The sequence below is a fragment of the Triturus cristatus genome, chromosome 5_1, assembly GCF_964204655.1.
Source record: "Triturus cristatus chromosome 5_1, aTriCri1.1, whole genome shotgun sequence".
Classification (NCBI taxonomy): Eukaryota; Metazoa; Chordata; class Amphibia; order Caudata; family Salamandridae; genus Triturus; species Triturus cristatus.
The window spans coordinates 700271228-700283585 of record NC_140587.1 but is presented as its reverse complement, the minus strand read 5'-3'; the positions used below and the strand labels follow the sequence as shown (position 1 = coordinate 700283585).

Here is a 12358-nt window from a genome sequence, read left to right as displayed (position 1 = left end):
TTAACAAAAGTTTAAACGATTGCCATTATAATTTACATTAACTTTTATTTAAGTATTAATTATTTGGAAAAATTAAAAGCCATTGTTATTTGTAATATCAATACATCTAAGTCACGTAAATACAACAAATATTGCATTACAAATTCTATAGGTGTCACATTTGCAACAGTTAAAACTATTGACATTGTACATGAGAAAGCTAGTAATTTCAATATTTTCAATACCAACACATAAATAAAAAATGAGTCAATTTACAATACAAAAAGCTCAAACTTTCCTAATGCGAGACCTATTGCATTGCAAATGCTTGTTTTTAATTAGCACATATCCCTTTAACAGACACGAGCTACCTAAACAAAGAAAACGTTTCCTGTTTGGGATATGCAGATGAAGAGACCAAGGTCTGCTGTACTTCGCAAGTCTCACCCCTGCTTTTACAGCCAGTCACAGGGGTCACACATTGCCACACGCCTAATGGGTTCTCATTCTTCAGTTTTGCCAGCCCATGCGCAGGGCTTTAAATGGGATGGAAAATCTGGGAGGGTCTCTCACTGGGGGCGTGGCTGAAATAAACTTTATTTAGAAATCTCTGCTCAGCATTATGTACCGCCCTACTGGTATTTTGCTGCTTCTTTCTGTCAGTGCATCCAGATATATAAGTAACATTACACCTACAGCAAGCCTGGACTATTGGCTTTGTCAATAGTTGTTATTTGCATAAAATAAATAAGCAAAAACGATGGCATCTTTATATAAAATAGTTAAAATGCTTCAGTTCTGAAATGATGAGACTGTGAAAGAACTGTTAGGAGTCCCTTTAAAGATACATCAAAGGCAGTGAGGAGAGTACTGCTTACAAGTTAAGATTTTTTTTTTCACTCGGAGGATGAGGGCAATAATTGAGAGCCGGAAAGGGACCCGTCTCAGCACCTGCTTTTTGGAACTGCCGATGTTGAGCACCGGCAGGACCCGGCCCACACAAAGCCCTGCCCATGTGAAGGTACAATTTTTCATGCCATCGCCTCCTGTTAGTATATAGATCAAATTGCACATCCTTGGTTTTCTAATGGGAACAGTGCATCAGGCCCATAGTCCCTTGCGCACTGTAATGGAAGCCAAGGTATTCGGTGGAAGAATACATGCCAAAGAATCAAACCACTGCGAGCCCGAAATGCACTTTGGGCGGGACAAGCAGCAGAACAGGGAGGAAAGAAGGGAAGTGGGATACTAAGAAATCCATCCAATCATGAGTAAGGGTCTGCCCTAAACCCATTATATGTATGGTATTGTATAGCTTATAATAGATCGTCCACAAAAGACTGCTCAAGTGAGAGCTGCAGAAAAGCTTTTCCGGCAAGCAGAACGTTCGCTTTGTGTGTATCTGGACATTCAAAACCACAGAGGGAGAGAGACTCTCTTTTAAATAGGGAAAGCGATCACACCGCTCATTACAGGCTGAGTTTAAGCTTCTGAATTCGCTTTAACCCTCTTTCAACTTAAGGAAACGGAGACTCTTGTTTGAAAATGCATCTGCATTCCTAAGGACTTTTTGTGTTTTGTGCGACTATTTTAGATTTAAGAGGTGAGCCCTCCATTGAGGTATGTAAGCAAAGGCACACACCAGTTCGCTCTGTTTCTTGGCATTCTGGGACTGTCCGATTCTCAAAAACAAGACCTACCAAAATGTTTGCAAATTAGAGATTGCCTGGCGTTCACTCGCTACACTTAGCCAAACAACTATCCCTAGGGTGACCAACTGGCATAGGTGCAAATTCAGGACAGTGAGTGTAAAAATTCAGGACAAAGGATCAAAATTCAGGACAGAAGGTCAAAATTCAGAACAGAAATTTGGGACAAAAGGTACGTTTTCATACACATCAGAGGAGGTCGTACAATAGTGTATAAGTAGGTAAATACACAACCAACATAAGTGCACATCAAAATAAGTTTATATTAATTTGAGACAATCGTGCACCTCACCGTTTTGGTATGTGCACAGCTTTGAGCAACTGTGCAGGTCTTTTTGTAGTATTTCATATGACATTTTGTGTACAGTTTGCGGTTCCTTTGAAGTGTTGTCCCACCCGCACTGCAGAGGCCTTCAGCCTTCATTACACCCCTTCACCAAAGACCTCCCTCTGCACAGATTCCCTCACTATCAACCTCGCATGGTGACCCTCATCTCTATATTGACCCTCGCTCGTGTGTATGTCATTATTTTACAGTGCTGCTCAGCCCAATGTAGGGTGTTGAGCACTTTAGCTCACACACTTATTGTTCAGAGACAATGACTCATAAGTATGTAAATCTATATATAGGAAAAGTTACTTAAGACAAGGAGGGCTACAAGGTGTAGGAGTCACATGGCATCCATTCTGCTAGGTACTATATGCAGGGCCACTGGAATTATGTAGCAGGGAGGGCCAAATCATGCAACAGTGTTGACTAAATTATTTGGCACAAAAAAGGAATTTATGCCTCGTAATGCTGCAAATTTTATCATAGTATTACCATATTTTCTCATTTTTGCACATTTTAACAATTTCTGGTCATAGGTTGCACCTCATTAGTACCCGTATAACACCCAAATATAGTAATATGCAAAGGAAGGTGACCAGTCAACCTTTACAAAGGGCCTTTGCAACACTTCACTGCCTTTTTAGTTATTTTTTAACCATTTGAGGTAGAAACTGTTTTTAAATTAGAATCTTCAGATATATTCAGCTAATGATGGATTAAGTGGCACATGCGGCAAATCCATAATCATGCAAAAACTGTTGAATCCGCACAATCGCATAATTCCAGTTACCCCGAAATACAAACTGAGGATATAACATAGTTGTTGGGGTTGTCTTTACAATTATTATACAAATGAATACTTTGTTCTGCATGTTACACTTTGTGCTTTACAAGTGGGGCATTATACCTCTATGCTTCTTTATGTTGAGTCAAAACCGGGATTAGTGAAAACTCAAATCTCTCCAAGAGATACATTAATCACCAGAGTTAAATAGACATTTTTGTTATGGCTCGAAAATTGCAGGTGCGCAAACCCCTCAGAAGTCTTTGCCTTTCATTGTGTTGGATATTTCAAAATGTAGCTTAGTTCTCCAGCACTGCTCTTCCACAAAATCAGCATGCTGTCCCCTAGGCCTATGCAGAGGACGGCACGCCACATGCTGTAACAACACAAGGGCCCATTGCAAGGGGTAGCCAGAAAAATAAAATACCCCCACTTTATATGGCACTAAATAAAGGAACAAAGTGAGCTATCCTGGTCTTTCCTTTTGAAGTCTGTGACATTGTTCCTCTGATGAAAATTTGCAAAAATAATGCAAATTCATGCTTTTTACAGCAGGAAAGCAACTTGGTCAAAAACTGCATTAACCTATATTGACGTTTGTCCTTTATTCTTTCCGTCTTTTAATTTTATTTCTTTCCTTATGTCCTTCTTTCTATCCACCTTTGTTCTCTACTTTCTTCTTTAAATCCTCCATTTATTTTTCTTTCCATCTTTCTGTCTGTGCATGCTTTCTTTTTGTCTCTCATTCTCTCTCTGTTCTTTAAATTCAGATTTCATTTACTTTTCATATTTCCATATTCCACATTAGCATTCATTTTGTGTTCTTTTTTCCATTTGATCATCCTCTTGTCCTTCCTTCCATTGTCTAAATCTTTCTCTTTCCAGCTGTCTTTCATTATTTGCGTTATATTCTTCCTTTGCTTTCTCACTCCATTTGCCTTGTGCTTCTTTTTGATTTACCATTATCATAATTTCTGTTTCTGTTGCAGCTTTTGGCTACTTTGGCATCCTCTGCCACTCTGCACCCCCCCTCCACACACACACAACACAGCTGCATCACAGTGATTATTCTTGCTTTATTTACTTGTTTGTTATTCTGTCCTGTGCTGATCTGCCAGTCACAGATCAAAGTTAGGAAGGGACATGAAAACGTATCTGACCCTGGGTGCTTTCCTACTACACCTTTGGCCCATTGTCATTCTTTAAGTGACAATCATCCACAGTCAGAATGACAATGGGCCTGTCCACAGACTGAGCGAGGATGGGGAGGTGCTGCTGCAGCCTCTAGAGTTCAAGGAGAAGTGCGAGCTGGCTCCGATTGTCACAGGGGAACAGCACAGCTTGCTACCATCCCCAAAATTACCGACAAAAGGCGTCCGTGAAAGAAACACCCATGGACAAGGGGCCCAAATAACGGGCAGTCCGTGAAATTTACGGATGGTTGGTCACACTATCCCTTGTCCGCAGACAATATGCTGGGGTAGTGTTAGGAGAAGAGGGCGGTTGCACATTTCTTTCTCGCGTTTCTTTCTCCTCTGGTTAAAAAAAATCATTTGGTGAAATCCCTCCCACTAAGCCCCCTAGGAATCAGGCTTTGTGGCACACATTCGTAACATTCGTAACCTAAAAGCATGTTTACTCCAGTGGCATTTGGAGTACCGCTGGATGCCAATGAAAGGAGAGATACTTGCTGGAATGGGGTACTTCTGCCAGGGGCGTAGCTTGATCAGTAAGTTTGGGTGGGGGAGGGGAGGGTGTGTGTGTGAGCTTCAGAGTTTTGGACAAACTTTGGCATATCATGTTTAAATTCTTTATAGGCAGTGATCGAAGTGGGAAAAAAAACGTAGGGGAACTGTGGGTGGAGAATCAGAGGGCGGGAATAACCCATGGACTGGGTCAGTGGGCGGAGTCAGAGGTGTGGCCAGAAAGAGCAAAAGATCCCAATTTTTAGTACTTGTTTGGTATTTCACTGACCATTTACAACTTACAACATTATTTAATTCAGCCAAGGGATACACATGTTTATTAAAGGTTGAATATGAGTTATCGGTCGTATATGTGATTCAGGACCGTCTCTTTTTCAATTAAATGTATTTTGTCATCGTTTTTAATACAATGTATTGATTCTGCATGCTTATTATTATATTTATTCTATTTCATGTAGTTCTTTCCTCTTTGGTTAGGTATTATCTTTTCCTAGTCTGGAGCGCTTTATATTGAGCGTGTACTTCGGTGTTTTCACAGTTTCCTTATTGTTTTCTGTTCTTTTTTTAGTTGATCGCCAACATCCAATATGGCGACCGACATTTTCTTTCGTACATCTCTCCCCGGACTAGTAGTTTCTTTCAGTCCTCTTTTTATTTTTACTTTTGTTATTCCGTTCGAATTGCCCATTGGTTACCCCATAAAAGGAGAACGCCTAGCCTACACATGTCCATCTGCGGGAATTATGCCTCCGGTAGTGCTACGGCTTGAAACGCAAAACCCTCGGTAAGTGGTCTCCTCGGTCTAATCTCGTATTCTCGTTGTGACTATCCTTGTAGCCCCCCTGCTAAAATCGCTGGTCTATCTCTTTTCCTTTTAGACTGTAAACCGCTATACTCACTCGTGCCCATGAGATGAGTCTGAGTGGATTCAACTCCTTATAGTACAAACGCTTACAATATATGATGAAGACTATTGAGCCCCAACTACTTGTAAGTGAGAGCATAGACACTTAAATTATTTAACTCTATATTCTCGAAAGGGGTCCATTTCAATTTCTGTTTTGGTTTTGCATTTTTAGGTAGATTTTTCAGCACGTTAATTCTACCGTCTCAAAAGCGTCTTGGTATTTATATCTAAATACTTGCACGTCTGGCATTTGAAACTATATTCTTGGCTAATATACTGTTCCTTTTGTTACCACCGAAATCATTGGTAAGTGTCTGGGTTCGTAGCTTTGATATCTTTTGGTTTAATCGCCCTTGCTCTTTTCATTAATGGCCTCTTGCCTTATCCCTTATCTTTAGAACCCTATTGGTATCCATTAGCGTTCCAGTTGATACAAGCCTTCTAGCATTCACCCCCATATACTGGGGTTATTGTGGAATCCCAGTCCCCATTAGTGAGTATTTAGTTCTTGCACCTATCCATATATATCACTCCGTGTTAAAGTAGTTTTTTATAAGCTTTTCTTTTTTCTTTGTTCAGTTTGCCGTTTTTGGAATTTTGTGGACACTTTGCCATAAAATATCTAGGTACTCTATTGTGTTTCCATAGTTTTGGAGCTATTCATCATTTTTTTAAATTACTTAACTTTTTCACCATTTACGGTCAGATCTTCAAACTATTGAATAGTTCTGCCCCGTTATACATGGCTAATGCTACTGCCCGAATTTGCTCTTATTTACCATTTTTTTATCTTTTTAAGTTGTTAATACTCTCAGAAGTTCTTCGGTGTCCTGGCCCTATCCTCAACATAGGACTAAAATGTCGAGTAGGTCTACCTCTATATACCTGCTTAATCTAGGTGATTGGTATCTCTTTTTCACTTTTTGGTCTTTCTACATTTTCACTATCTTGTTTTCTTCACCTATAGGTTGTCTATTCAAAACCTGTTCGTTGTTGGTTTCTATTTCGTCTATTCTCCTCAGAGCTTTTTGACCCAGCCCCAGCCCTATGCTATTGTCTTGATATTTATTACATATATTTTGTTTTCTTTTGCCCACAGACCAACAGTTGTTAATATTGAACTAATTCCAGCACCTTTATCATATGACGTCGGAATTGAAACGTTCCAATTTGTTGTTATCTAAATGACCCACACTACACTCCCTGAAGAAGGAGCCTGTTTAGTTTTTTTAGGATCTCTGAAACGCACGTCGGCGCTTGTCTTGTGTCTTATGTATAGTCATTGTTTTTTGTAATATTATGTTTATTGTTCTACAACATTGTCATCATTGTTCTTTATTGTGAAGTAATTTTTTTTGTTCTTTGTATTGTATTGTATTTCATTGTCATTTATCACTGTCATTATGTTGTGTGCTGGATATGATATGTTTTATCTTATCACTGCCTTTCATTATACACTGTATTTGGTTTAAACAAAATGAAAAATGGATATCTATATGTCCTAAAAAAAGAAAAAGTACTCAATAAATGAATTGATATATATGTTTTTTGTACATTGTTGGTCGTTGGGCTTCATCTGTTCTATGGACATACTGCCTATTATTGAAGCACATATGTGTAGGAAGTCCAACTTGTTTTTGTTGAATATGAGTTATTGACATTAAAATGTATTCACAAAGTGGGATACGTTTCCAATCACAGAATGTCCCAAATACACTTAAAAGTGGAAGTACAAGCCATTTGTCTCCGAGCCATGCAGTTTCTGTCATCAGCACTTCTCCTCCCTTTTTCCACAAGAGCAGGTCAAACATGAATGACAAAATATCCCAGTTTGCAAATGTTTTCCACCTAATTATGGCTCTGCCATATTTGCCACATAATACACCATCTGATGCATAATCAGATGATTTTAACTAATTAATTGTTTGTAGCTCAAATGGATCAAAAGTTTTTTTAAAAATGTGACTTGTGTTGCTGCGAAGAGGAGGGCCCTTTGCAAAGGTTGACTGGTAACCTTTCTCACTGCTGCATTTGACTGTTACACTGGTTCTAATGAGGCAAAATATTTGCAGAGACTTTTAGTATGTATAAAAATGTAAAAATAATAAAGAATCAGAAAATATACCGCATTATGCTGCAGACGTTTTGTTTGCTGCATAATTTAGTCAACACTGTGGCATAATTTTGTTCTCTCTTGCTGCATAATTCTACTGGCCCCAAAGCAGGCAGCACATGTTAAAAGTCATGTGCATGGAGCAGAGAGGCCGTGAAGTTTGTGAACTTAGTTTAGTGTGCGTGCAAATCGTGCATTGTCGATCCCTGGTGAGTTGCACTACTATTACTGAAACAAGGCCAATTGAGGTACCAGTGGGTGAGGCAGACTGACTTCAAGGGTCCTGTGACCTCAGTGACTGAGTCACTGTCACTCTGTGGTGTGTTGCTTCGTAAGTCTGCCCGCAAGACTGGAGGTGAACTTCAGCACGGATTGTGGTGGACAGGCCTTCAAGGATAACCCACACTTGCCACTGCTAGGGCCCACCTTCTGTCACCAGCGTAGGGGGAAATGCAGGGCTGCACTGTATTGTTGTAAATACAGTGCAGCCCCGCATCTCAGAAGTGGCGGAGCGCAGCGTTAAGCCAAGAGGCTAATGCAGCGCTCTGTCACTTCTTAGTAAATGTGCCCCGTTGTTTAAAGAAAGATGACAAAACAAAAGTGGCACTTCACTGGCAAACTCTGTAAAGGGGCCCTAATGTGTTTTGTTGTGAATAAAACCATTCTGGCCACTTTGCGACCACTCTTACTCGCTTTTTTTCGTAATTTTTTGTATTTTTCACCATTTTTCTCTCCGCCCTGAGGCTGCCCTTTGGAATAGAAACATTTCAGAAAAAGACATTGTGGCATGCTATGTCACTATTTCTTCTCTGTTAGGTCTATTTTTTAAGTAAATTGGAATTAATAAGGCTATTGGATCCCTTCATGTTCAAGTTGGGAACTCTGTTGTGTCTGTTTGAACGCTACCGGTCTTCGTGCTCCAGGGTCCTTGACACCCACAGCTTATCATCAGCCTACAAATAAAGAACTACTACATTGTTTATGAGAAGAGTCTTCATTACATTACAGACATTTGCAGCAAAAAAGCTTCTTTCTTTTTTTGGATCCATTTCACAGGGGAACAAATAAAGGGAAGAGAGAGTAAAAGTCACGATTTTCAGCAACAGAGAAGGAGCCACACAGAAAGAGGAAGAAGTGAGAGAGATGGGAGCAGCGGCAGAGCGGAAGCGGACACTGTCCTTGTCTTCCCTGGACAAGAAGGAAGAGAGACAGAGCCATGAATGGCCGAAACTTATCTATAAGCTTTCGCTATTTCTGCCGCCCTGGGACACATTTCTAAAACCAGAAAAGTAGGGGAACGGATTGCTTACATTTTAAGAAGAAGGGGCACGCCGTGCCCTTCCTATCCCGCCCACTTCAACCACTGTTTATAGGACAATCAGGGTGCGTGAGAGGGGCCTAGGGGGCAGTGGAAAGGGAAAGGAATGCCGGTTAGTAGTTAGAGAACCAACACAAAATGTTAGAAAATAACCGATTTTTTGACGACTTTCAAAACAGAGCGAGAGTGTGTATATGCGTTTGTGTCTGTGATGTAAAAATTCCTGGTGAAATCTGACGGACATCACCTTATCCGACTGAATGTACTTGTACCCAACTATTTATCGGAAAATACATTTATTGTGGGAGGGGGTAAAACACCTCCCTGGAACTATGCTACGAATTCTGCCCATTTGAGGACAGGTACAGTCACATTTCGCCAGATAAAACCCGATGGAATATCTCTGCTGAAACACCAATTTCCGTCCTCATTTGTGGTTCTTCCTGACATAACTTGCACATCGGATGGTTGGAATGGCCAGGCCCCAGGGAACCTGCAGTTACAGGTGCGTCTCAGTGCTCCTGCATCAGTCATGGCGAGCACCTCTGTGTTCCCGACATTTCCAGCAGCCACCTCTGCCTGTCCCTGGCGACCACACTGGCCATTTGGGCTTTCTGATATTTCCTTGGTGTGCTGCACGCTGGGGGTTGATTTTATGGGTTGCCACACTCCAGCCCTAAAAGCTGTTACCTAATAGATATATTTGTAAACGTGTGTTATAGTTTGCACTGTTTAAACCATTTTTTGTAATGGTCTTGTGGGAGCACCCCCAAACACACACAATAGAGGGGGTTCAGTCCCCCTTGCTAAACTCACTGGCATGCTGCAGTATGGAACTGATTTCAACATTGAGTCAGGGCTGGTGTTGGTCCCCACTCTGGCTTCGCCTGGATCACCAGATTTCCCACCTCTTACCACACTTAGCACTGACTAAAGTCCCACTTCTGGTGGGTTGGCTGCAGTTCTGGCTGCGCCTGTTCATATCTTCAAATTGTTTGTTATGGGCTCAGTTGACGCCCTTCACTTCGATGTGCCTGAAGCTCGGTAAGTCGTGCCCACAGCTGTTTGAATGTCGGATTTTATCTTAACTGGGTAACAACATTGAAATGTTTTTGCGTCATTGCACCCTAAAGAAGAACGGTCCAGGTAGAATATGTTTTTTTTTTTAAATTGTCATGTACCTTAAAATATTGCTTTAAATATTGCAACAGGCTCCTTCAGGTTAATTCAAAAAAGATAACTCAGTAGCGGAGCTCACGCACCCATTCATCTTTCTTATGATTGAGTTGTGTAGCATGCAGACTGTGAACATTCGCTACATAATGAGTTGTGATTATTACTATTGAATGCAGATTTTACCTGCTTCATCCAGGATTGGAGACTGAGTGGTCTCGTTGATTTGACATATAATAGCTTGCCTTTATCCAGAAATGAAATTGATTGCTTCAGGCATGTTTACGTTCCATCTGAGTACCCAGTCTCACGTGGCATCTTTATTTTCTTTAATGGTGTGTTGCAGGCAGCAAAGCCGGTGTTTTGATGGTGAAGGTGCTGGGGGTGCACGAGGAGTGTTCCATGCAGGTTGCCGTCTGCGAGCAGCTAGGGAGCCCCCCGGGGGACAAGATCAGCTCTGGAGCGGACCCTCCCTCTGACCGCCGGCTGAAGGTCCTCTTCACTAGAGAGACGGCCGCACAGCTGAGAGCGGCCCCGGAGGACGTCATTCATATCCACCCGCCTTGGTGAGTGACACTTCTGTTATCCACTCCTTTCTCTGACTGTGAGCGTCATTCCTGTTGAAGATGTGCGCTGCGCCCATCGATAGCATCGGGGCGCTGAAGCTGCCAATGCAACTTTCCCCCTCAGAAAATCTTGGAACATGCCGCCCACATTCCCACCTGGATTTTTTCAGTTGCCCTTTAAAAAAAAAAGTCAAGATCGTTCTGCTGTTTGGAAAGGGTTCTAGAATGGATGTTAAAATGATGTCCCCCCCCCCCAAAAAAAAAAATAATTTCAGACTCCCATGACTTGGAGCTACGCTTTTCCGTATGTACAGTAATGGCCTTTAAACTTTTTGAATCCTTGTCTCCTACTTGAAAAGAAAACTAAACGTATTGTCTGTATGCCACCCCCACCCCAGCCCATATTAAATAGCCTCCTATAATATTGACCGGTGAGCGTTGAATACGCCCATAGCACACTACAGCTGATGGGGCGTTTGGGGGATAAACTCAAAGCCAGCAGCAACACGTGATATTCAGTGCTGGCAGCCTTCACCCCTGCCCGTCATGTCGGGGATGGCGACTTTCTCCATGGGGGTTGGGAGATGCTGCGTCAAGAGGTGAACATTAAGATCAGTACTTTAAATGGGCAGGTACTGATAACCTGCACTTCTTGAATTTTGAAGGGAGAGTTCCTGCACTCCTCAGTTGGAATTCAACTCTGTAAGTGGGAGAGTACAATAACCTCAATGTAGCACTCAGGTACTGCGTGGCGAAGCGCACCTACACTTCTTGAACTCTAGTTCAGCCACTGTTTAAGACCCTACAGCTCGGAATCCTGCTAGGTTCACAGCCGTGACACTGGACACTTCTTCCTGCTCCATGGGCTGGACAGGAAGTGTGAGGAGGAACCCAGTTGTCCACTCATGGGGCTCCAACTGGGTGGTGGTTCTCTGCTCTTGAACCTAGGAGATGCATAGCACCCAGGGCAGGTTATAGGTTGTGGGGAGGAGGGGGCTGCGGGCTGCAAAGGCCAACAGACGCTCACTGTTCCACCCAGGCACCACCTCTTTTATTGACTGAGCATTTGTGAGACTGCCATACTTGTCCAGGTGCAGTCATCCCTTCCTCTGCACCCATAGACAATACAGGGGTGTGTGCTGTTTTCAGACTCAGTTTGCACAATTACTCCATTCTCTTAGACACTTATGTTAAATTAGCGGGTTGGGAATATTGCTAAGTGTCTACCAATGTATGACTGTGTAGGTGTTCTGAACACCTCTTATAGGCTCCCATGTTCCTGCGCTCACCCTTACCTACAGCTGAGAAAGATCTGCGGTAGATGAAGAATTCAGAGGTGGCATTTCTTTTTCATCCAAGCTGAACACGGGGGCACAAAATGTATTATGAATCCAGACAATATATTCTCTCTTCGTTGTGTATATAATTTAGCTCACTCAGTGCATTTGTGCATTTTAAATCTGCACCATCATTCAGTGGAAAGACTTACATATCATTTCATATACGCGGATTGATTAGTGAGGTAAGCTCATGCACCACTAGTATTGATAGTATAGGTGCTCATTATAGAGTTTCATGATTTTTACAAACATTTTGGTTCATTTAGTATGAATTTCCCTCTTTTGAAGAATTGTGGATGCTCCTTGCTTAGGTGTTGCTTTCCCCTTTATAAATACATAAATACATGAATCAGAATGCAAAAAAATGGTATCCTTGTATTAGACAGCTTGAAATCTCTTTATAACTCAACTTGCAGATACAGACTGCTTATG

At 41.7% G+C, this 12358-nt stretch overlaps 1 protein-coding gene across 5 annotated transcripts in view; it reads left to right on the top strand.

The window, feature by feature from the left end:
* SPIDR (scaffold protein involved in DNA repair) overlaps nt 1-12358 on the top strand; it is a 2139604-nt gene that overhangs the window by 969287 nt on the left and 1157959 nt on the right. For all 5 annotated transcript variants that reach the window (XM_085605664.1, XM_085605663.1, XM_085605662.1 and 2 more), the window contains one exon: nt 10367-10586. In XM_085605664.1, the coding sequence (XP_085461790.1) occupies nt 10367-10586 (220 nt within the window). The remainder of the gene's footprint in view (nt 1-10366; nt 10587-12358) is intronic.